The 26,780-nt window shown below is 43.9% G+C and overlaps 1 protein-coding gene and 1 long non-coding RNA gene across 3 annotated transcripts in view; both read left to right on the top strand.

The window, feature by feature from the left end:
- zfpm2b (zinc finger protein, FOG family member 2b) overlaps positions 1-7,578 on the top strand; it is a 107,779-nt gene extending 100,201 nt beyond the window's left edge. Inside the window, exons 8-9 of the mRNA XM_018741457.2 lie at positions 4,002-4,226; positions 4,780-7,578. Coding sequence (XP_018596973.2) covers positions 4,002-4,226; positions 4,780-7,232 — 2,678 coding nt within the window. The 3' untranslated portion in view covers positions 7,233-7,578. The remainder of the gene's footprint in view (positions 1-4,001; positions 4,227-4,779) is intronic.
- A 14,768-nt stretch (positions 7,579-22,346) lies between these two features.
- The window catches only part of LOC114909401 (uncharacterized), a 33,820-nt gene continuing 29,386 nt past the window's right edge, over positions 22,347-26,780 (top strand). For both annotated transcript variants that reach the window (XR_003797285.1, XR_003797284.1), the window contains exon 1: positions 22,347-22,395. This is a non-coding gene — a long non-coding RNA (uncharacterized LOC114909401). The remainder of the gene's footprint in view (positions 22,396-26,780) is intronic.

The following is a 26,780-nucleotide window of genomic DNA, read 5'->3' as shown; positions in this document are numbered from 1 at the left end:
TGCCTAAGAACACTACCCCAAGACCTGGCTCCAGGGGTAGGTCCTGGTGACCCTATTCCGGGCAGGGTAAACATTTTCTTCTTTACTTTTTCCATGGAGGTTTTTGGATTGTGTTAGTCTGGATCTTCACTCCAGACCTGTTTGCCTTGGGAGACCCTACCAGGAGCATATTGCTCCTGACGACATAGCTCTGGAGATTCCTAGATCACACAAGCCCTTCCGCCACACCAAGGCCCCGATCCAAGAAGGGAAGGGGAGAGAATTTGCCACATGTGGAGGAGTTTAAGTATCTTGGGATCTTGTTCATGAGTGAGGGGAGAATGGAGCGTGAGATTGGCCACAGACTGGGAGCAGCGGCAGCAGTAATGCGGTTGCTGTACCAGACTGTAGTGGTGAAGGGGGACCATAAGGCAAAGCTCTCCATTTACCAGTCGATCTACGTCCCTACCCTTATCTATGGTCATGAACTTTGGGTAATGACTGAAAGAATAAGATAACGGATACAAGCGGCTGAAATGAGTTTTCTCCATAGGGGGCTGGGACTCACTCTCCATGATAGGGTGAGGAGTTCGGACATCCAGGAGGAACTCAAAGTAGAGCCTCTACTCCTCTACATTGAGAGGAGCCAGTTGAGGTGGTTTGGGCACCTGATAAGGATGCCCCCTGGGCGCCTCCCTTTGGAGGTATACCAGGCACGGCCAACTGGGACGAGGCCCTGAGGTCGTCCCAGGACCCGCTGGAGGGTTTATATCTCACAGTTGGCCTGGGAATAGCTGGGGATCCCCTAGGCTGAGCTGGAGGAAGTTGCGGGGGACGGGGGGGCTGGGCCTTTCTGCTCTCCCTGTTGCCACCACAACCCTGCTAGGACAAGCGGGAAAGAAAATAAATAAATGGATGGATGGATGGATGGATGGATGGATGGATGCGGTGGCGCAGTGGGTTGGACCACGGTCCTGCTCTCTGGTGGGTCTGGGGTTTGAGTCCCACTTGGGGTGCCTTGCGATGGACTGGCGTCCCGTCCTGGGTGTGTCCCCTCCCCCTCCAGCCTTACGCCCTGTGTTGCCGGGTAGGCTCCGGTTCCCCGCGACCCTGTGTGGGACAAGCGGTTCTGAAAATGTGTGTGTGTGTGGATGGATGGATGGATGGATGGATGGGTAATTTAGGCATGACGAATCTGGGTTGACCAGGTATGAGGCAGTACAGGATGGACTTAAAACACAAATCAAATATTGCAGGAGCAAAAAAAAATATATTTTTTTTTTTTTTAAATTGAGCTTTTGACAGTAACACAATGAGCAGCAGTCTAAACTCCACAATGTGATAGTGCCTGTCCTCTGTCAGTCTATTAAGTACTGACGTAGATCTACATCAGGTATGGTGGTGAGCGTGGCCATGTACCTACATGGCACAAATATTTTAGTTTTTTAATTCATCTGCAATTATGATTTTTATTTTTATTGTGTAAATATATTATCTCAACAAATTCATACTATTTTTTTTTTTTAACTAAGCCAAGGCTGGGGAAATCCTCATGGAGACCCGCCAAAAAGTTATACACGGGTACTGTCGGACTCTTAACAACTAAAATCCCAGCCTGATTGGACAATATTTTGACTGTGTTAAGGACGCGCAGTCGGCATGCAAAAAAGTGAGCTTAGTACCCTCCCTACTCTGGTGATGACCTCCTAGAGGGTTTAGGTCACTCCCATTAGAAGTTTCATTCTTAAAGTCAGTACCCTTTTGTTTTTGTACACAGTGTTTTGTTGTACATCTTTTCAAAGTGTCTGCCATTACGACACTCCCCCCCCGAAGGCCTTTACTCCCAGGAAGTAGAGGCTTACATTTACATTTACTTATTTAGCAGATACTTTTCTCCAAAGCAACTTCCGATGAGCTCTATGTAATGTTACCAGCCCACACACAATTCACCAAGGTGACTTACACTGCTAGATACACTATTTACAATAGGTCATTCATCCATACATCAGTGGAACACACACTCTCTTTCATTCACACACTATGGGGAACCTGAACAGCATGTTTTTGGACTGTGGGAGGAAACTGGAAGAAACCCACACAGACACAGGGAGGACATGCAAACTCCACACAGACTGAGCAAAGATCGAACCCACATCCTCTCACACCACACAGACACTGTGAGACAGCAGTGCCACCATGCCACCCCTAAGGCTTTCCTTAGTCAACCCAACCGTCCCATGAAGTTCAGACTGTCCTTGCTGAGTGCATCTGAGTCCAGTCGAACACTAAGGCTCCTACGCTGACTTCTAGCTCAGCGTTTTGGTAACCCGCTATCTCCCTTTCTTTTGTTATAATATTTGGTCTATCATATTTCACTTCCTTGTCTTTATAGGCCTTACTTAGTGTATCGCCTAAGTTGGCATTGGCAGTGATAGTAGTACCAGTTATATGTAATTGCATTTTATTATAACATATTAGGTCTGGAATTCTAATACCCACATTTGTTTTCATATGGGGTTCTACATTTACATTTACCTTTATTCACTTAGCAGACACTTTCGTCCAAAGCGACTTACAATAGATACTATGTAGTGTTACTAGCCCACCAAGGTGACTACACTGCTAGATACACTACTTATTATTTTATTTTTTTTATAGAGCGCTCTTCTCACGCAGTGACACAGAGCGCTTTAACACAGACATAAGGCAAGAAAAACAGATACAAACAAAGAAGACTGTCAACTACACACACACACACATTTTCAGAACCACTTGTCCCATACGGGGTCGCGGGGAACCGGAGCCTAACCCGGCAACACAGGGCGTAAGGCCGGAGGGGGAGGGGACACACCCAGGATGGGACACCAGTCCATCACAAGGCACCCCAAGCAGGACTCAAACCCCAGACCCACCGGAGAGTAGGACTGTGGTCCAACCCACTGCGCCACCGCACCCCACGACGGTCAACTAATGGCTACCATAATGAAGAACTTATTATAGAGCTATAAGTATACCTACAAGGGGTTACTCATCCATGCATCAGTGAAACATACTCACTCCGTAACACTCACACACTAGGATGGCTTGGTAACCTCTTGATGTAATTAAATCTGTAAGCACCTTGTTGATATTATTATGTCTGAGCACAAGTTATCATGTACTCTACTATAGGACTCCATGATATGGCCCAGACTCTCTGTGGTGTTGCAGCCTTCAGTGCACTTTGGGGCTGGTCCTCGCCCTCTGACACTTCTCTCTTTAATCTCGTAGAGGTTGCCTCTTATTTTAATGGCTTTGATGTAATTTTGTCCCATTGCCAGCCCAGGTGCTGGCCTGTGGGCACTGGGCAATGTTTTTAAGTCCCATGCCATCCCGGCTACTGTGAAGCTGTAGGGCCCAATATGCCCTATAAGCTGCTTTATTGTATATTGTTGTTCTGCCTTGCTCCATCAGCTGGGTGTCCTTCTGTAATGTGGTGTTAAACTTGTACATGGTGGTTATATTACAAGTGTCTGCTTCTAGAATCTTTTCCAAATTCTGCATCCTGTTTAACCTAAGATAGGGTACCTGCGTTCTTAGATTAGATATGTCCAGTCCCCCATCTATTATATTGCTGTGAAAGAATCCCTTTGATGTGTCATGGGGCAGCCTCAGCACCATTCTCATGAAAACTCTAATCATTTTATCAAATTTAAATAACTTTATTTTGCCATTTCCAATTCTTTTCTCTAACCCTGATGTTAACTAGGCAATGACTGTAAATAAATGAAAACAAATGTCATATTTTTATCAGGTATTAATATGTATATAGACAAGAGGGTCAGCATAATACATGAACAGAGCAGCTGGTGCTGCAGCACACATGCACACCACACTTAGGGTCTTTGGATTCCTTTGGGGAGATCAGAGGATTCTGAAAGCCACCCACACAGGACAAGTTGATCATGCCATGTTTCAGGTGATTCTGCTTTAGAAAGTCATAATACTGATGACAGCACCATACTGTGGTGCTCACCCTGCAGAAGACATCTTCCCCTGCAAGGCATGTGGCATCTGGTACCGCAGTGAGCGAAACCTGCAGGCCCACCTAATGTACTACTGCAGCGGGCGGCAGCGAGACCACTCAGCAGGGGCTGATGATATTGAGGGTGGCTCTCTCCGTACAGCCAACGTTTGCCCCTTCCCACAATGCAACAAGAGGTGTGTGGGAGTGAGGGGCTTAGAGGTGCACCTCTCCACACACAGTGGTAAGCCAGGGGACATGGTTTCACACTTCTGTTTTTCCTCTTTCTTGTGATTTTTTCCCCCATTTTAAAAAGCAGGAAATCTGTTTATACAACAGTCTTTAAAATTGTGCAGTTTATTCAGTTTTTATTAACATTATTAGATCTTAAAAAATTACATCTTTTATAAACTGGATTGAACATGGAAGGCATGGTACAGAGATTGCATTTTTAATTCTGCGTTTGCCTCATTTTAAGGTCAGGATTACATAATTTAGCTGATGCTTTTCTCCAAAGCAACTCACAGTATTAAGCTACGTACAATTATTTAGCTATTCAAACAGCTGGGTAACTTTCACTAGAGCAATTTTTGGGGTAAGTACCTTACTCAAGGGTATTACAGCTGCAGGTGAAACTTGAACCTACAACCCTGGTGGGTCCAAAGGAGGCAGCTCCAACCACTAGGCTACCAATTGCCCATGCCTAGTATGGGATACGTTCGCATTTGTGACTGTGTTTGGCATTAAAGGAATGCAGGAGTTGAGAAAATGAAATGTCCCTTTTATCTATTTCACAGGTGTCAAACTGGAAACTGCAATCCCCCCTGGTTCAAACCTGAAATGCACAATCTGTAACTACATGGCAGAATCCCTCATCACATTCCAGCACCATGTCCTCTCTCACCTGTCACAGGCGGCCTTCCGATGCAATCACTGCCATATCAGCTTTCAGAACCACAGGGAGTTCCTGCAGCACCAGGACTTCCACCGGCTCAGTAGCGGGAAGCTTCACAGGGGTGCTGATAGTGAGCTTTCCCCGGGGACCCATGAGGAGTGCTACAAGCAAATGAGTGCTGAGCCAACACTCAAGCAAGATACCCTCCAGAGTCCCAAGAGGGTCCAGAGTGAAGAGATCTGCATCAGTACTGAGCTGGAAAAGAGTGAGAAAAAGCCTGTACTCTGCACGCCAAAGGGGGAGGCCAACCTAGGCAGTAAATCCAGCTTTTCCTACAGCAGAGTAAAATCCGAGCCATCCAGCCCCCGGCTCGCATCCTCACCCGTCCAGCACCATGTAGGGCCTACGTTTTCCATGGGGCCTTTCCTCTCCCACTTTGCTTTTTCTCAAGATCTTTCCATGGCGCCGCAGGCTTCTGAGATACTAGCTAAGATGTCAGAGCTGGTGCATCGCAGACTGCGACATGGGAGGAATAGCTATTCTCCAATGGTTTACAGCCCCCTCATGCCCAAAGGGGCAACTTGCTTTGAGTGCAATATCACTTTTAATAATTTGGACAACTACTTAGTCCACAAAAAGCATTATTGCAGTAGCCGCTGGCAGCACTTAGCTAAATCGCATGACTATTCCAGCATCTCAGACAAGCTAACAGAGACTGTAACCCCAGACAGCAGACACAGTTCAGTCAGTATGCTGAGCCCTGTCCACGTCTCAGAAGCTGAGGGCCATCTTCTGCAGTCTGCTTGTTTGAACCCCTCTCTTCTTGACATGGTTAATGCAACTGGCAAAATACCTGAAATCTCAGGGCAGGTTAAGAAAGCCACCACACCTCCTGGTGCAGAAGAGAGTCCAAACAGTCAGCAGAGTGAATTGAAGAGTCCAAATTTTTCTTCCGCAGAGAATGACAATGACCCATCAAAGACAACTTGTGAGGCCTGTAAGATAACCTTCAGTCGTCACGAGACATACATGGTTCACAAGCAGTATTACTGTGCCACTCGGCATGACCCTCAAGCAAAACGCGCATCTGCAAACAAATTACCTGCTGCGCACAGGATAATGAGGTCACGCAAGCGCAGAAAAGTGTATGAACTGAGTCTTTCTGATCAAGACTCCAGGCCTTCTGTTGGGCAGCCTGGTCTCTTTGGGCTACCAACTCTTGGGAGCCCATGCACTTCGCAAGAAGCAGTAGAAAATCTGGGAGAAAGGTTTTTTCCAAGATGCAATATGTTTCCTGCACTGGCCCCAAAACATTTTGAGGCTTCACTTACAGCTGCAAAACTGGTCCATGCATCCAAGTGCCACACAACAAATCACCAAGAAACAGATACACCCATTGATCTCAGCAAAAAATGTTCCCCACATTCAGACAAAGCAGGCAGTTCTCCAAAAAGCCTCTTGGACTATCATGAATGTACAGTGTGCAAAATTAGCTTCAACAAAGTAGAGAACTATCTTGCACACAAACAGAATTTCTGTCCCATGACTGGGGCCCAACAGGATGAGTTTGATAGTCTGGAGAAGACAGTGTTACCAGATGGCAACAATTTTGCAAATATCATAGACAAGAGTCTAGCAAAATGTGACAAAAATGGAAGCTGTAGACTGATCACCCAAAACGGTAACATTGACCCCCCCCATATAGAGAACCTGCCAGATGTTCAGACTCAAGCTGATATTCAGTACCTTCCGAAAGAAGAAAGCAAGAATTTGTTCCTGTCCCACTGCTTTTATCCCAGGGAAACTAAGAAGGCCAATACACCTGAGCAAGTCTCACCTTTCTATGGTGTAAAACCTACCGACTTTGTTAATGGGGGTTTGGTCACACCAGATGAATCGAATGAACAGAAGCAGAGTCCAAATGAAGGGAGTGAAGGGGGGAAAGGCCAGCCAGCACCTAATGGGTTTTCTCACTCGAGTGATGTGCCTCTGTCTCTGCTGTTGAAGAGCAGCACAGTGGCTGCAGGCATGAATGAAAACCACAGGCCTGAAGACACATCCTTGGGTTCTGCTCCCTCACCGCCAGAGAGACAACTTCACAACTCCCAGCCACCAGAGAGCCACCCGTCACCCACCTGGGCTCCTGAGAGTCCCAGTGACCCCCATGGACCACCCTTGCAAAAGTTACGGACTGAGAAGGCTGCACCCATTGTTGCAAAAGGCCTGAACGGGACAATCCCAGCCACAGGAGGCAAATACTGTCATCTATGTGATATTCAGTTTAACAGTTTGTCAAACTTCATTACCCATAAGAAGTTCTACTGCTCATTCCACTCAGCAGAACACATCAAATGAAGTGTTACCCTCTACTCCTGGACTGTGCCACTTTTGTATATGCTGCTGATGGACAATCAAGGGAATTCTCTTCCTGACTTAAGACTACAATGCACAGCAGTGGTAAAAATCAACTAATGTTGGTGTTATTCCACTTATTAATGTAAAAATTAGTACAGGTTGTCCCCGATTTACGATGGTTCGACTTGCGATTTTCTCAACTTTATAATAGTGAACTAGCGATAGACATTTAGTAGAAACTGTGCTTCAGATTTAGAATTTTGATTTTTTCCTGGCCAAATGATACGCGGAGTGAAACTCTCTCATGATGCTGGGCAGCGACAGCGATCCGCATCTCCCATTCTGTCACATAGAGGTGTGTATTAGGTGTATTAAATGCATTTTTGACTTACAATATTTTTGACTTATGATGAGTTCCGGGGAACGTAACCCCATCGTAAATCGGGGACCACGTGTACTGACTTGAGCAGTGGTCCTTACTTAAATTTGAATGGAGTTAATTTCATAGTTGCTTGTAATGTTCTTGTGCAGTATACATTGTTTATAGTGTAATATAGAGTCAATACCACAGTAGGCACAGAGTATGAAAATGAAATGCATTTAGATCAAATTAGACCTTGAATATTAATATTTGCTGTTACAATTATTGGTTGTTTTTATATGCTAAAGTAACCTTTGCAAACTGAATTCATGGAAATTTTTCAAGAACCTCATGTTGAACAAATCTAGCATAATTCTGTGTTCTATTTCAAAATATATGTCACTTGGCTTTGCATATGTAGATGTTTGTCCCTGTCAACTCAAAAAAGTTTTAATATAAATGGCCTACATTGTTGTATGGTGTGTTTATTTATGTTTCCTTATATATTTTTGTCTCATGTTTAAAGATTCTTTGAACTTAATGTTAAGAGGAAGACTACAAGAAACAGTGTTATGGGGCGTAATCATTGAGATTTGACTTGTGTTGCATATTATTTATTGTTGCTACTCAACCAGTCGAAGGGGATATGAAAGCATGGGGGGGGGGAGACTTTGGAAAGACTGAAGTCTTCATCATTAGTTTATTATGGATGAAAAAACTTCTTGAACTACCATTGCTATGCATGTGCATTGAAGCATTAAAACTTCGGAATTGTTAGACATTTTTATTTTAATGTGGTGTCATAATTAAATTTCACTCCTCAGGTTTACATTGTTTTTGGTGTATTTTTTTTTTTCTTACACCCCTTTGAATGCTGTAGCATGTTACTCTTTCTGCTATTTATCATACACTCACATTGAGAGAAACCGCTTGTCCCAAGAGGGGTTGTGGCAAGGCAGAGCCTAACCCAGCAACACAGAGCACAAGGCTGGATGGGGAGGGGACACACCCAAGACAGGCTACCAATCCGTTGCAAAGCACCCACTCAAACCCCAAACCCACCAGAGGGTAGGCACAGGCCAAACCTGGTGCACCACCACATCCCCTTCTGCAATTTGGGTCTACTTCAATTCTGTTAATAATCTGAAAAGCACTTTGGAGCTCAGCAATCTCAGACATTTCTGTTGTGTTTATTACTTAAAAAAATAGCATTGAAATTATAATTAAATATCTTGTGCTGTCACTGGTTTCCTCAGTTAGTTGTAGCCCTTCACAGATGAGAGTCTGACTCATAGCAACCACCCATAGTTTTAGGGGCTGTGAGGCACCAGTTTTACTAGCTGTGCCAGTGTCCCCAGTAATCCTCATAACAAAGTTTCAAAGTAATTCATGTATATAACCCTTTTGTCATATATATTTAATGTACAGATTGACCAGTTTTATCAAATCTCTCATCCCATTGAATTGAACATGTAATACATGTCACTGTGTGAGAAGTGCTCTATAAAAATGAAGTGAATTGAATACACACACACACACACACATTTTCAGACCGCTTGTCCCATGCGGGGTCGTGGGGAGCCGGAGCCTACCTGGCAACACAGGGCGTAAGGCCGGAGGGGGAGGGGACACACCCAGGACGGGACGCCAGTCCGTCGCAAGGCACCCCAAGCGGGACTCGAACCCCAGACCCACTTGACATGAAAATGCAATGAAGTGACATGCAACCTCAGTAATGCTTAAAATTGCCCATAGAATGGCCATTCTTGTATTTCTGTTCGGTTATTCAAATTAAAGTTTGAAAAGTCTTTAGCACTTTAAAGCCACCACTTTTACCTAAACTTGCATTCTTAGTGACAAAATAAATAAATTGGCATCAAACTTCAGGACACAAAAATACACTGAAAAAACAACTTGGAAGCTTGCATGTGGTGAGCTCTTGCCTGGCCATGCCTGTATCTTGCAGACTCAGAGCTGCACCTTGTTCATAGGGAGAATAAGCACCAGGTACAGTCATGTACCCAATGATGGACTCAACAAAAGTTTGGCAGGGATGTTGTGAGTTTATGAAGGTAGCCTGTTATATAACCTGTTGAAGCCCTGAGCCACTGTGGTTTTGTTTGTTTGATGTTCACAGTTTTGATGGTTTTGTTGTTCTCCTTACGCCTCAGTTTCTTATCTTCATTGACTATTGGGAAAATGAATAAAAATGGCCACCTGCATTTTCTGCCAGGTCATTCTTAGAACCTGGCATGCCTGGTGTGCCAGACTTGTTTACAAAGTCAGCCTGGTAAAAGTAAACATTTGAATTTTTCAGCGGATTCTCAATAACACATAAGTGGTCTGTATTTGTGAGGCCATTTTCAGCTTTATTATCTACAAAACTAAACAGATGTTACTTTATTTATTTATAGCTAAGAATATGTAAAAAATGCTGCATACTGCCATAGTAAATTTTAAATAAGTACTTTGTAAGAATTTTCATTTTAAAATTTATATTAACTTCAAATTACATTAATAACATTAGTTTTGATCCTTCTCTTTCTGAGTTTGTCTCCATGAGACAGCTAAGAATCATAGGATCAAGTTTTGAGTTTCTTGTTCATTGCTTTGCTTTCTTGGATTTAATTTGATATTTATGCTCTCTTTTTTATTGCTTTTTTCTTCACTGTGTAACTTTTCTGTTTATGCTGTTTTTGTTAATATGAAAGAGGGTCTTACAGGAGTTACACAACTCTGTTATGGTTAAATTATATGAATTTTGCATTTAAACACCACCTGGGATGTCAATGTAATCAAGAATAGGAGGATTTTAATATTCTTAATTGCAGGATATAAACAGCTACTACAAGCATCCTGTCTGCTTAATGGTGCATTTAAAACTTAAAAGGGTTCAGGGTTGGTCAAGATGGCTTTTCACTCTTTAGTTTTAGCAATGGAAGTATTAGTGCATTTTTACATTTAAATTTACATTTATTCATTTCTCCAAAATGTACAGTTGAGGGTAAGCAAAAGTGCATTTCATAAAATGGTAGAGTTAAAGATGCAGGCGCATGATTCTCGAAATAAATGCTTGTCTAATGCCAGCATTTTTGTCAATGTACATTAGACTGGAAGCTGTATATATGTAGAATTCAGAGGCCATACAAAACATAATTGTGACAGATGATATAGTGGAGAATGCAGGAACCTGATTATATCAGAAATGAATTTGAAAAAGATGTTTGAAACCTTTCTTGAATTTTGAAAGAGAAGAAGCAAAGAGTTCTGAGGGAAAAAGGAAGCTCATTCGACCACACTGGTACCAAAACTAGGAATGTTCAGACTTTTAAATTTTGACATCTTCTGCGTGATTGTGTTAAATGCTGAGATGAAATCAATGAATAGCATTTTCACACAGGTGACTTTTTTCTACAGGTGTGACAGGGCTGGGTGGAAGGCTGATGTTATTGCATCCTCAGTGGAGCAATTTGAGTGGTACCCAAACATCGGGTTTGAGTATGATGGGGAGATTAGACTAGAATAGAATACACATGAGAAAGAACAGATGTGTCAAGGGTAAGATTTATGTAATTAGCACAAGGTTTTTATATTCTTTAAAAAGAACAATTAGTGTTTGCTTTACTGCAGGAAACCCACCTTTCTACAATGGATCCTTTAAAACTGAAAAAAAACTGGGTTGGTCAAGCTTATTTTTTTGATTTAGCTCTAACAAAAGTACCAGTATTATTATCAACAAGAATATTCCTTTTATTCTTGATTATCAACAATGGGACCCGAAGAACAGGTTCATCTTAATTTCTGGCTGGCTTTCTGGACAACATCTCATACTTCTAAATGTTTATGCCCTGAATGTAGACTCCCCACAGTTCATGTCTCGTATGGTGTTATTTACTGGTTAACAGTACTGTAAAGGATTTGGCTATTTAGCCAAATATTTTAATAGTATGTTTGACCATAACTGAAATCATCCATGTCTTCTGTGTCAAATTTAAAGTCCTGTCAAGAATATGATCTTCAGTCTAGGTTTGGTTGATAACTGATGAGAAATGCACCCCAACATTAAGGATTAGACATTTTATTCAAACCTTATAAATCTTATTCCAGGCTAAATTATGTTTTCATCCCCAATAGCTTTACAAATACAGTCAGATGCTGTTAGATTGGCCCCATTGTGCCTGCAGACTATGGATCAGTGCTTTTAGAAACTGATATTCGAAGGATATCTCTCAAAACTAAACAATGAGACTGAACAACACTTTTGGATAACAAACCTTTCTGTATGAACACTTAGGAAGGTATAGACTTGAATCTTCAAGATAATCAGCACCCTGTAGCCTCAGCCACTACTGTATGGGCTGGAGCTAAGGCCACACTACGGGGTTGACTCATTACCAAAGCCTCCTACAAGAAAAACTATGAGATAAGGAACACAAACACACACAAAATTAGAAATGAGGCACCTAGAAGAAGAACACAATTAATCACCAACCTACGAAAACTGGGGCCACCAGCCACCCCCACGCCCTCAAGCCGACACAGAACACCTGGGACGCTGTGCAGACTGGGGCATAAAAGGCTGCATCAAACCAGCAGCTGATGTGGAACCTTGTTCAGCCTCGTTGTCAGCGATCTCCTAGTCTCCTGCTTTACTCCTTCCTGGTCCCTGACGCCTTCCCCCGATCCTGTACCTTTCTATGATCATCAACCTTGCCTTTTGGATTGCCCCTTCAATGATGCCTCGAAGACCAATTGCCTGTCCCTTGACCTCCGCTCTTGGATTTCCCTGAAACAAACCACGAATTCTGCTCTGCACTCGGGTCCGCCACTTCCTTCCAGAGCCGGCCATGACACCACATAAGTCAAAGGCCAAATACCAGTTGGTTTATACAAATATTTAAAAATTTCTGATCTTTATGAAACAATGCTACTACGAAGTTCAGGATAAACCTAGTCATCTTCTGGCCAATCAAGTAAAACCACAGAACGAGAGGTTGATCAAGGGTGTATGTACACCATTAGACCCAGTTACTGTCACGCATGGTGATAAAAGGGACTTGGATGTGTGTTGCTGTGGGTCTGAATGCGAACGGAAACAGTGATGTTCGCAAAAGCAGAATGAATTTATCTATGTGCACCGTTCAAAGAAAGAAAGAGCCGATGTGAGACGAAGATTTCGGAGCAAAGAGACATGTCTCATAAGGGAAACTCTACACAGAAACATGACTTAGACTGGACAGGGACACGGGACCAGGACAATGGCACAGAGGACAGACACAGACAGGAATGGAACGCTGGACAAGAACACAAACACACTGCAAACTTCAGAAGCATGTGAGTAAACATGGACTGATAATTACCCAGTAATCACTAAGAAAGGCAGTAGGGAGCTGATCAAGAATCCGCAACCAGATGTTTGTCCGTCACTCCTTTTATGGTGCTGGGGATTTAGTGTTTTTTGGGTTCAGGTGTGCTTGATGTAGCTGAGTGGCTCTGGGGGTGGTGCCTGCTATGTTCATCCTGAGTCCGATCTTCAGACATTCTGACAGTTACATGTGATCCAATGGTGATTAGTAACACAAAGAATGTTATAGGTTTCTTTACTTCCCTTAGGGACAAGGTTCAATGGAGGAAATGCAATCATACTTAGAAAGTTTATCATTGTCTAGTGTGGTGTGAAAATTTGTTTCAAGTATTAATATGTTCAAGTGACTAATACGTTCTAGTATGACGTAAAAGTTAATTTTTTATTTTTTTAAATTTTTTTTCTTTAAAAAAAAAGTTAATATATTCAGAAATTGTTTGTTGTCTGTTTAACGCAATAGAATATGTTGGTAGGGAAATGAGAGGCAAAAAAGTTTGTTGTTGACCTTTAAGATGCATCCCGACACACTTCTTAAACAAGGGGGACAAATTATGTGGAGTAGATCACTTTTGTGTTGGACGCAAGAGAAGTTTAGAAAGTGTTGCCACACCTTATGATGACCTATGTATGAGCTTGCAAATAAAAGGAGGCAATGCAAACTGATCGGGGAGAGATCCAGCTGCCTGGGGCTGTCCCATTGGCCAATGTTGTCGTGAGAAGTCTCTACGTGTCTAAGTGCTTTGTGCTGATCTCTGCAGCTGACCGGTTCCAGGGGAAGAAAGAAAATTTCTTCTACACTAGTGTCTCAGATGAGGACCGTTTTCCCTAAAAGCACCATTTAGTAATGAGGGTATCTGGGACATTATCCAGTCAAAGCCTTCTGGTAAAGCACCAGGCCATGATGGTTTTTCTGTTGAATTCCATAAAACACTCTACCCCAGATTATGCATTTAATTTATGCCAGTAATTAATAACATGATCAAAGTGGGCCGTATCCCTCACTCTTGGAACGTAGTTTCTGTTAGTGTAATTGTCTAGAAAGATGAAAATCTTATTGAACATGGATCTTAAAATTTCAATCAAAACTTTGGCATGCAGTCTTGAGGCTGTCCTCACAAAAATCAGTAAATCTGATCAAACTGGGTAAATAAGTGCTAGGTTCGGCTCAGATAACATACACCGTGCCTTAAACATGATAAACCTTACTGCTGGAAAGCTCTAATCATCTCTCTTGATGCTGAAAAAGACATTTTCCACCGTAGAATGGAGCTTAAATGCTGTCCTAGACAGACGTAAGATGGGTAATAACTTCAGTAACCTAATTAAGTTCTTATATTCAAATTCTTCAGTGGAAATTACAATAATACAAATGGATTTCTGTTGAATAGTTTTTCTGTTGGAAGAGACTGCTCCCTCTACCCCTTACTATTCACACTTATGATTGCTTCCAATAGCTTCTGCCAAAGATTCAATCAAGTAATGTTCAGTACTAGGGTATATGACGAGGAACATCACATTTCTCTATACTGTATGCTGACAGTGTACTGCTATAACAGAGTAACCCCAAAGCATCAGTCCCAGCAGTACTGAAGGTCATATCATACCTTAGTAGACGTTCAAGTCATAAAATTACATTCATTCACTTAGCAGACACTTTTCTACAAAGCAACTTACAATTGATACTATGTAGTGTTACTATCCCACACACCTTATTCACCAAAGTGACTTACACTGCTGGATACACTACTTGCAATGGGTCACCCATCCATACATCAGTGAAACACACTCTCTCTGTATCATTCACACACTATGGAATAACCTGAACAGCATGTCTTTGGACTGTGTGAGGAAACTGGACCACCTAGAGAAAATCCACGCAGACACAGGGAGAACATGCAAACTCCACACAGACTGAGCAGGGATCAAACCCACGTTCCTTTGCACCACCTAGGCACTGTGAGACAGCAACACTACTCAATGTACCACCCAATAATAGCTCTATTAATATCGCAAATTAATATCTTTAATTCTCTTGCCATGCAACTGAATACCCGTCTTAATTCTGCTTGGTGTTTCTTTACACCGGCAAACTCTGGTTTATGATACTTGGATATCTTTGTTACTACCAATCCTACTATTGCCTTCTAGACCCCAACTACACGCCAGCAAGTAAGAAGATGAAAGAGGACCTAGCCTCCTTGCAAGTATCTTCTGGAGAAAAATGTCAGCTAAATGAATAAATGTAGGAAAACAGAATTAATAAAAATTATGAAACAGCTCATTACACTAAACCACTATGGGAGCATAAGTTGTGCTTTACATACCATTTCATCAAATGCTGACAGTGGCTCTTTTGACCTATTGAGGGAGACTTGGGGAAAGGACCTTGACTTTATATTTTCATTTACATTTACATTTATTCATTTTGCAGATGCTTTTCTCCAAAGTGATCTACATTTCACAGAAAATACAATTTGTTGCCACACCCTCGCTGCCGGAACACTGAAGCACACCTGATGCCACTTTTGGACAAACGCATAAAAAGCTGAAGAAGGCAAGGAGCTAGTGTGGAACCTTGTTCAGCCTACCGACTAGTGACTCCTGACCCAGCCTATTGTGCTCTCCTTCCTGCTCCTTCCTTTGCCCTGTTTCCTGTTCCCTCTCCTAGTCCCTTTGTGCTCGTTTTGGATAACTGACCTCTCGCCTGTTTACTGATGTCGTCTTTTTGGATTTCCCTTTTGCTCACGTTCACCCCTCGGAAAACTTTGCCTGCCCTCTGACTACAACTTTGGATTTCCAAAATAAAAGCCCTGTGTACTCCGCACTTGAGTCCGACTACTTCCTTCCAGAACCCCGACATGGCATTTGTGCATTACCTTAGGAGAAAGAGACATAGCTACCGATGTGTGATACACTCCCCAGTAACGTGGGTCGTTACATTGCCGCACATCAAAAAGAACAGCAGTGTCCTCACTGCCTACCTGCCCCAGGAATGCTCCACAGTCCGGCGCTTTCCCAAATGCTCCTCCAGTCACGAGGGCAGGTCCTGGGCACTCAGCACTTGTTATTCGGGCAGGAAGAGACAAAGTAGTCCGCCATAGCAGCGTGCCTGGGGGGTATCACAACGTCTTCCCTTTTCCGCCTGGCCTCGGTTCCAGCACAGCTCCTTGACACTTACATTTATTCATTTAGTAGACGCTTTTGTCCAAAGCGACATACATCTCAGCAAAAATACAATTTATGCATTACATTAAGAGAAGGAGACATAGCTGCAGACATGGAAGTCTCAAGCAAACCTAGTTTGTTACCTACCACTTGCTGCACCGAGGTTCATCGTTCGAGTAGGTACATAAAGCACAGGATAGACAAATCCTGATACCCTCCCACCATTTTTTCTTTTTTGCATTGTACAGTGCCAGAGTAGTGGCTGAATAAAGGTTGTATCTGGGGATGCTTATGGAGTTACGATGTGTGACCAGTTACACCGTAAATGAGCTGGAGAGATCTTGGGTGAAGTGAATCTGGAAAAAGTGAGTTTTCAGACCCTTCTTGAATATAGACAGAGTTTCCGCAGTTCTGAGTGACAGGGGAAGATCATTCCGCTACAACGGACCCAAAACCGAGAACCTCTGAACTTGACCTTTCGTGCGTGAGACCACCAAGCGAGCAGAAGTAGACAAGCAAAGGGGCTTGGCTGGGGTGTAGCGGTTGATTAAGTCTTGTAAATAGCTGGGAGCAGTTCTATTGATGCATTTGTACACAGCAACCAGGGTTTTGAATTTGATTCAGGCAGCTATAGGAAGCCAGTGCAGAGAAATGTGTAGAGGAGATACATGGGAACGCTTTGGCAAACCAAACCCAACTCATGCAGCAGCATTCTGTATCAGTTGCAGAGGTTTGATGGCAGTAGCAGGAAGGCCACACAGGAGAGCGTTGCAGTAGTCCAGACTGGAAGTCACCATGGCCTGGACAAGTAGCTGAGAGGAGTCAGTAGTGAGGTGGGGACGGATCCAACGAATATTATGCAGGATGTATTTGCAAGACTCGGTTGTAGCTTCGATATGTTGAGAGAATGACAGACTCGCGTTAATCGTTACTCCCAGACTCTTAGTGAAGGAGCTAGGTGAAATGAGTGAGTTGTCCAGTTTGATCGACAGGTCATGACAGGAGGACAGGCCAGTTGGGAGGTAAAGAATCTCTGTTTTGAAGAGGTTGAGTTGGAGGTGGTGATCATACATCCATGAAGAGATGTCCGACAGGCAGGCAGCAATGCGTGCGGAGATGTCTGACGCACCAGGTGGAAAGGAGAGGAAGAGCTGAGTATCATCAGCATAGCAGCGGTATTTGAATCCATGGGAGGTCATGACCAGACCGAGGGAGGAGGTGTAGATCAAGAAATGAAGAGGATCCAATACCAAGCCCTACGGAACACCGGTTGAGAGAGGCAGAGGAGAAGAACGAGAGCTCTGTCAGACCACTTGATAGGATCTGTCAGAGATCTTAGTGCTGCACCTTTGATCCCAAGCCAGCTAAGAGAGGAGAGTAGAATACGGTTACTGACAGTGTCGAACGCTGCAGACAGATCAACGAGGATGAGGACCGAGGAGGATGAGGACTGAAGAGAGGGAGGTAGCTCTAGCAGCTTGGAGAGCATAAGATACTCCCAAAAGGGCAGTCTCAGTGGAGTGACCAACTTTGAAACTAGACTGATAACCATCGAGGAGATGGTTCTGGGTGAGGAAATCGGACAGTTGATCACAGGCCGCCCGCTCTAGGGTTTTAGACAGGAAGGAGAGGAGAGAGAGAGATCGGTCTGTAATTTTCAACCAGATTGGGGTCCAGGGATGGTTTTTTTAACAGAGGTGAAATTAGAATAGTTTTGAAGGCAGCTGGAAAACAGCTAGAGGAAAGCGAGGAGTTGATGATCTTAGAAATGAAGGAGGAGAGTTGCGGGGAAATGTTCGGAAGGAGTGATGATGGGATCGGATCAAGTGAGCAGGTGGTGGCTCCGTGCAATATCAGGAGATCAGTGACTTCAGATTCAGAGAGCGGCTTGAATTTGGAGAGGATAGCTTCGCAGGGAGGTCCAGCGTGAACCGGGCAGGTTGATGGTGAGAATTTATCAGTGATTGCTTTGACTTTATTTCTGAAAAACAAAGCAAAGTCTTCAGCAGTGAGAGAAGAGGGAGGAGGAGGTGGCAGGGGACACAGAAGGGATGAGAAGGTGGCAAAGAGTCTGTGTGGTTTTTGGATGCAGACTGTATTTTGTTGTGGAAGAAGGAGGTTTTAGCTGAAGAGACAGCAGACTGAAAAGCAGCTAAGAGTGACTGGTAAGCATCCAGGTCCAATGGAGTTTTGGATTTATGCCATCTTTGCTCTGCAGCCTGCAGTTTGGTCCTGTTAGCACGTAATGTATCAGACAGCCATAGGGTAGCAATGGGGCATGCTGGTCTAGAAAACAGAGGACAGAGAGAGTCAAGGGAGGAAGATAGGGCAGAGAGGAAAGTGTTAATGACATCATCTGTAGATAGATCTGAGAACTGTGGAGCAGAAGGGAGAGTGGCCAGAGTACCAGAGGCAAAGCAGGAAGGTGTGAGAGATTTTAAGTTGTGGCAAAAGGTGACAACGGGTGCAGGAAGAGACGAGGAGTTAGTGGTGAGGGATTGGGACAGGGAGAGATCAAAGGACTGTAGGAGCAACAGAAGGCCGCTTGCATGAATGTCATCGACATGCAGGTTGAAGTCACCCAGGAGACATGCACATAACCAGGCCCATTAGCACTGGTATGGTTTTCACCAACCGCTTTGCGCTCCCCACAGCTAACTGGCTTTCACAGGAACGCTGGGTCGACTCGGTGCAGACGCTCCACGCTATCCCAGCTTTGTCGTCTGTGGTGAACACCCCTCTTGCGTGTCCAGTGACCTCACCGCACTTCCTAATGCTCGGTCACTTTTCGGTGGAAGACTTAGGCGGGGCAATCTGCTCACCGATCACGCCACCGCCATTTTGTCGCACGTTGAGTCCACTGTGGTGCTTATGAGACTGGGTGCTTCTGGTTGCACAGCTCTCCTGCTTTTGCAGTGTTGTGTCATGCTGGAATAATGGGAGCCAGGGCAAGGGTGAGTGGAACCTAATGATGTGGAGCAGTAGTCGGGGACAGACATGGGTTGGGCGATGTGCATTTGGGGTTTCTTGGGGCAGACAAAGGATGTAAGCAACAGGATGAAACAAAGGTCAGCAGTCAGGAGATCAGGAACTTTGTAAGGAAAGGAATTGCTGGACACACGGGAGTAGCGATTGCTGGAGTGAGGTTCCACAAGCAGGCGTGGAATCCCGGTCCTTTTATCCCATGCCGCCTTGATGAGAGGCAGGTACAGATGAGGTATGCGTGACATGTTGTGACTCTTCCACTTCGTCCTTTTTTAAGAAAGCTTGACAGAGCTTCAGGCAGACTGGGGGCATTCTTCTCAAAAGTGGTGGCTTGTTTAACCATGAGCAATGTCGCGTTCGAGGGTTTGCCCACCTTGCCTGGGAAGCCCTGCCTGTGCATAGAAAGGGTATGCTGTCCTGCCCCATCTGCATGTCGTCTGGCGTCTTTGGAATGTGCTTTTCTCCATGGGTGCAGATGGACTTTTCCAAACACCCACGGTTCGCTGTCTCCTTTTTGCCAATTTTACCCCAGGTGCAGGGAGTCCACACTTGATCTGCTCACCCACCTTCAGCGGCACCTTGCAGCTCTTCTCTGCCGTCTTCACCAGAGCGTGCGCATTCCCAGGATCTGGGCTCCTCCGCCTCAACCCCAACCACCACAGGCTCTTCTTTTGCCGATCATGCTTTTATCACTCCACTGGCTTCTTTCTTCGTGCAGATTCCCATTCCTCCATCTTCAGGGTTCCACATCTCCTGAATGCAACTTCAATTCAATCCTTAAATTAAATAGTATGTTGAAATAGATATAAAAACCCTACACCTAACAGATAACATGCCACAAAATACAACACTTACATTCACCAAAAATAGGGGTATCATAAGCACCAAAGGACATGTGTTACTTACCCAAGGATGGAAAATATGCCTCAGTTCTATAGGGTTACAGCCAAAAGAGGCCTTTTCACCTGTCTTTGACTTCGAAATAACCCCATTGCATGATGTCCTTCTCCATCCTAAATGTTAGGTCAGCCTGGATTTTATGATAAACACCTTGAATACCCACATCAACCCCTGTCTGGTCCAGCTGGGTCCTTGCATTCTGAAGCATTTGCTTGGCAACGCTGATCACCAGTCATGTCCAGGCGGCTGCTGCCTTCTGAGTGTCAGGTTTCCATCCCCTCAAGACTTTGTCATATGTCAAAACAATCTGTGGATCAATCTTTCTGCACAGGCAGGTCACCAGATGCCAAACCTCCAGCCCTAGTCCGCAGTCCCAAAAAGCACGTGTGAGAGTTTCACTCTCGCCACACTGGAATTTTGGGCAGAGTGGGTGGCTGGGTCAGTTTGTGCCTGTACAGGACCACTTTGACCAGCAACTTACTTTTTTAAACAATGCCAGTTCAAGTTTTACAGGTGGTAGTTTAGCTCCTTTGGCTCAATCCTAGCCCACGTGCTTTCTTCAAGCTCCAAAAAGAACTCAGGTTTCTCTCCTTTCAATCAGGGCCTTATACAAGGCCATGTGCTTGAGGAGGGTCTCTGTTTCAACTCCGGTTGCTGTGGTCTTGCTCCTGTTTATTTAGACCCCAAGCCTCTGATGGACTGCTCCTCATCTTCTAAAGATCTTCCCGGGGCAACGGTTCTCCTCTTTTAATGCTCGGCCGCCTCTTCTGCAGGTGAGGTTATTGTTGCCTCCGCCGCCATCTCTGCTGCAGTCGTAGATGCTAACATCAACTATTTACATTAATCCACATCACCCCCCCTCAGCACTGTTATAACAGTAATGCTAGCCTCTTCACTTGTAATTGTTTTAAATATAGAACAACATCAGTATGATGTTGTTGATTCCTCATGCTATATGCTATGTCATGTAAATCACCTTCTGTATTGTAAAATAAAGTACAGTGATTGTAACAGACATATAAACATGGTGCTATTTAATATAACCATACTTGCATAATCAGAATAAATGTGGATTGAGCTGGTGTTAAACCTGCATCCACTGTATAAATAATTAAAATCCACCCACATGCTAAAATGTTTAATTGGATCAGCAGCATAGCCTGTTCACAGAATTTCCAGTCATGTTGTTCTGTATTCACCGTAAGCTCATTTTAAAAATGGAACCATGCCCATTTGTGTTCCAGCAAAAGTATTCCTCTTCACTGTTAAGTCCGTGCTAAACTCTCTAATTAACTAAAGAAGGCAGTAAATTATTTTGAGGGCTCTAATACAGACAAACAATTATAAGACCAAGGTGAAGGTGTGGACTTACTTACTGATAGGAACGCTTACACTTAATTAAAATACCTTAAAACAGACATTCTCAATTTACCAAAGAGTCCAAACTGTAATATAAAAATTAAAACGCTGTCTGTTAAATATTCGTTCACTAACAAGTAAAGCTATTCTAGTAAACGCCTTAATATTAAGTTACGGTCAATTCTTTCTTACCAACCTGGTTCGGTGAGTCCGATACGATTCTGCTAATAGAAGCTGCTCTGGACGGATATTTAATTATTTCCGTAAATCTCATTCTGTACGTCGCGGAGGTGGAGTCGGCGTTCTTTTCAATAATAGATTACAAGTAACACAGAGAAATCATGATAATCTTGCCTCAGTTGAAGTTCTAGACTAGAGCTATATTTTAAGTCAAAATCCAGTATAATTATATTCCTTGTCTACTATCTACCATCCACCTGGACCGCATTCCTCTTTTCTCAATGAATTTAGTAACTTTACTGTGGTGATCAGTTGTGTTTTCTGTTATTACCTATAGAGGGCAGAAGTGTTCGGTAGGTACAGGAAGGATACGGAGGCAACAAGGAAGCGGATTTAGCGGAGATACTAAAAAGCACATGGTTGTAAAAACCCAGCGTGAACATTAAACGAGGCTACGTGCCAGTTAACAAAATCATTCTCAGTGTGTTTATTAAGTAAACACAACGTGGTACCAGGAGTGCTCTGACTCTGAGCAGCTGACAAACGCGAGGAGTACCAATACGATGGATGCTGTTAAACCACCTGAGTCCTTGAAACTAACCGGGAACGTCGACAGCAGCTGGCGGGCGTTCAAGCAGCAATTTCTCGCTGTACATGCAAGCGGTTGGGCTGGATAACAAGCCGGATGCACGAAAGATTGCGTTGCTTCTGATGGTGGCTGGACCTCAGGCACTAGACGTGTACAACACCTTCACCTTCGCAAGACCTGGGGATGGCGAGGTATTTGAGGAAGTCGTCAAGAAATTTGACGAGCACTGCTTGCCCAAGAAAAATGAGACGTACGAGAGGTATGTGTTCAGCTCGCGCGTTCAGATTCAAGGAGAAAGCTTCGACTCTTTCTTAACTGACCTGAAGCTAAAAAGCGAAAAACGTGCAACTGTTTTGACTGAAGGGGGTGCGGTGGCGCGGTGGCGCAGTGGGTTGGACCACAGTCCTACTCTCCAGTGGGTCGGGGGTTCGAGTCCTGCTTGGGGTGCCTTGCGACGGACTGGCGTCCCGTTCTGGGTGTGTCCCCTCCCCCTCCGGCCTTACGCCCTGTGTTACCGGGTTGGCTCCGGTTCCCCCGTGACCCCGTATGGGACGAGCGGTTCTGAAAGTGTGTGTGTGTGTGTGTGTGTGTGTGTGTGTGTGTGTGTGTGTGTGTGTGTGTGTGTGTGTGTGTGTGTGTGTTTTGACTGATTCGCTGATTAGGGATCAAATTGTCTTTGGCATTCACGAGAAGAAAGTGAGGGAAAGACTGCTTAGGGAAGTGGAGCTAACGTTAGATGATGCTGTTAAGATTTGTCATGCGAGTGAACTTGCTTTGCTGCATTCGAAAACTTTCGGTGACAAAGTGGGCGCTGCTGTTGCTGACAGTCCAGTAGTCGGCGCTGTTACTCCACAAATGAAAAAGCGAAGCGAACGATCCACGCCGAGGACGGGTACTGAGACGTTCAGTTGTAAAAGATGTGGTTCGGTGCATGAACCCAGGCGATGCCCGGCTTATGGGAAGCAATGTGCGAAATGCAAAGGTATGAACCACTTTGCCAAACACTGTTTCTCAAAGAAGAATAAGTCGAAGTCAACAACAAATGTTAATGTGCATGCTGTGGAAGAGACGGAATTTTCAGAGACTTTCTTTCTTTGTGGAAATGATCAACGGTGATACAGAAAGTGTTCGGTGAAGCAATGAGACTGAAGAAGAAAATGTCTCAAATGTGGACGGTGTGTCTGGGGATAAATGGATTGTGTCATTAGAAATAAATGGGTCCATTGTCTCACTGAAACTTGATACTGGAGCTAAGGCCAATCTGATAAGCACAAGTGACATAAGGGAGATGAAAATTAGACCTCATATTCGGAAAAGTCCAGTGTCGCTTAAAGCTTACAATGGGCAGGACATAAAGACTCAAGGTGTGTGTAGACTCAAAGTACGTGTAAAGAGCAAAATTCATCGCCTTGTCTTTGTTGTAGTCCCAGATGATCATCACTCCCTTCTTGGTGACAAAGCCTGTGAGGAGTTAGGATTCGTCAAACGAGTGTATTGCATCAATAGTCATGATGTAGCATTGGCACAACAGGAAACTGCAAATGATATTGTCTGCAAATTTGAAGATGTTTTCAAGGGGCTGGGAGCTCTCCCATTCACTTACAAAATTCAGCTTAGAGAAGATGCTCAGCCTGTGATACATGCTCCAAGAAGAGTTTCAGCACCACTAAAAGATAAACTAAAAGAGGAGCTTGACAGGATGACAGCTCTGGGAGTTATAAAGAAAGTGGAGGAACCCACAGACTGGGTGAACTCCATGGTTTGTGTCAAAAAGAGGAATGGTGATTTGAGGATATGCATGGATCCTCGAGATTTAAATGCAAATATAAAAAGAGAACATTACCAGATTCCAAAGCGTGAGGAGATTACCAGTGAGATGGCTGGTGCTAAGTATTTCAGCAAACTTGATGCTTCTCAAGGGTTCTGGCAATTAAAACTTCACGAGGACAGCACCAAATACTGCACATTCAACTCACCATTTGGACGTTATTCCTTCCTACGACTCCCCTTTGGCATAATATCAGCATCTGAAATCTTTCATCGTGCCATGGAGCACATCATAGAAGGACTTAGTGGAGTTCGTGCATATGTTGATGACATAGTGGTATGGGGATTGTCATTACAGGAGCACAATGAGAGGCTTCTGAAGCTACTTCTAAGAATTAGGGAATATGGACTTCGACTCAACAAAGCCAAGTGTCAGTTTGGTGTCACTGAAATTACCTTTCTGGGTGACAAGTTGTCAGGACATGGTGTTGGGCCTGATAGAAGTAAAATACAGGCAATCCTTGACATGCCGAGTCCAGTGGATAAGAAAGGTGTGCTGCGGATCATGGGGATGGTGAACTTTGTTGGTAAATTCATTCCAAATCTCTCCACAAAAACAGCTAGACTCAGGGAACTGCTGAGTCACAAAAACGAGTTTCAATGGACAAGCAAGCATGAGGAAGAATGGAATATCCTCAAGTCAACGTTAACAACGGCACCAGTTCTTGTATACTTTGATGCATCCAAGAAGATCAAAATCTCCACAGATGCATCAAAATATGGGCTAGGTGCAGTCTTGCTCCAAGAAGAGGCTCACGGCTGGAAACCAGTAGCTTATGCCTCCAGAACAATGTCACAATCTGAAAGCCGATATGCTCAGATAGAGAAAGAGTGCTTGGGACTTGTGTTTGTATTTGAGAGATTTCATGACTACGTATATGGTTTACCATCATTCACTGCTGAAACAGATCACAAGCCTTTAATAGCAATCATTCGAAAGAATCTGAATGAGATGTCTCCACGCATTCAGCGTCTAATGATGAGACTGCAGTGTTATGACTTTGAACTAGTATACACTCCAGGGAAGTACATTGTCTTAGCTGATGCATTGTCTCGCGCACCATCAGCATGCAAATCGCATGAAGTGAGCTCTACTGAAGTTGATGTGGACATGCATGTGAATCTTGTTGTGGAAAGCCTTCCAGCGTCTGATCAGAAGTCCAAGCAAATAGCTGAAGAGATGAGAAAAGATCCAATTCTGCAGACGGTGATTACAAATTTGAACAATGGATGGGTCAAGAGTTCATGTCCACAGTTCTACAATGTTCGAGCCGAGCTCAGTGTAGCAAATGGTCTTCTGTTGAGATAAAACAGAATTGTAATTCCACAAGTCCTGAGAAAGGAAATGCTTTGCAGGATACATGAAGGACATCTTGGAATAGAGAAATGCAAGAGAAGATCAAGGGATGCAATATATTGGCCTGGGATGAATGCTGACATTGAGAAAATGGTCAGTACGTGTGAAATTTGTCTCAAACATCAGAACAAGCAGGCAAGAGAGCCCTTGGTCACAGTGGACTTACCTAAGTATCCATGGCAGAAGGTGGGTACTGATCTGTTCCATTTCAATGGGAAGGACTACCTTTTGGTAGTGGACTATTTTTCCAGTTACCCTGAGATAGCACTGTTGTCCACTTCTTCAAGTGCATGTGTGATACAGCACATGAAATCCGTTTTCGCCAGGCATGGCATTCCGAATGTAGTGATGAGTGACAATGGTCCTTGTTACAGTTCAAGTGAGTTTCAGGACTTTGCTGCTCACTATGATTTCCAGCATGTGACTTCAAGTCCACAGTTTCCTCAGTCCAATGGGAAGACAGAGAAAGGAGTGCACATTGTGAAGCAATTGCTCAAGAAGGCGTCAGAGAGCAAATCAGATCCATATTTAGCTCTTCTGAGTTATCGCGCATCACCTCTGGAACATGGTGCATCTCCTGCAGAACTCTTGATGGGTCGCAAAATCAGGACAACACTTCCTTACAGAGGTGACATGAAGCAAGATGTAATAAAGGACATCGCAATGAAACAAAAAGCGCTACAAAAGAGACAGAAGACAAACTACGACAAGAATACCAAAAGACTGGAACCGTTATCAAAGTATGACGTTGTCAGGTTTGGGGATTCAAACCACTGGGACAGGAAAGCTGTTGTGCTGGAAGAAGTGAATCCGAGATCATACATGGTTAAGGCAGAAAATGGACAGGTCTTCAGGAGAAATTGTAGGAGTCTTCTCAAGACACAAGAAACAAGCCAACCATTGGATGATCATCAGAGAGAAGAGGTTCAAGCCTCATCACAGGATCAAGTGCCTTTGAGCACACAGGCTTCCTTGTCCATAGCACCTGACAATGATCACTCTGCCGGGACAAGTGATCCTCCGGTACTAAGAAGATCACTGCGAACCATAAAGAAACCCGACAGACTCAATTTGTAGATGCCTGTTTTCTGTGGCATTTGTGCATATAGAATATCTATAATTTTGGAATTTCATGGTTTCTGTAATACTTGGCTATCTGTTGTAATATAGTATCTATCATGTCTTAGTTCTGTTTATCTAGGTTTCTACTTTCAAAGGAAAGGGGATGTGGTGATCAGTTGTGTTTTCTGTTATTACCTATAGAGGGCAGAAGTGTTCGGTAGGTACAGGAAGGATACGGAGGCAACAAGGAAGCGGATTTAGCGGAGATACTAAAAAGCACATGGTTGTAAAAACCCAGCGTGAACATTAAACGAGGCTACGTGCCAGTTAACAAAATCATTCTCAGTGTGTTTATTGAGTAAACACAACATTTACCGTACCTTAATTCATCACATGTT

The sequence above is a fragment of the Scleropages formosus genome, chromosome 23, assembly GCF_900964775.1.
Source record: "Scleropages formosus chromosome 23, fSclFor1.1, whole genome shotgun sequence".
Classification (NCBI taxonomy): domain Eukaryota; kingdom Metazoa; phylum Chordata; class Actinopteri; order Osteoglossiformes; family Osteoglossidae; genus Scleropages; species Scleropages formosus.
Note: the sequence above shows the minus strand (reverse complement) of the source record. Positions and strands in the feature narration are given on the sequence as shown.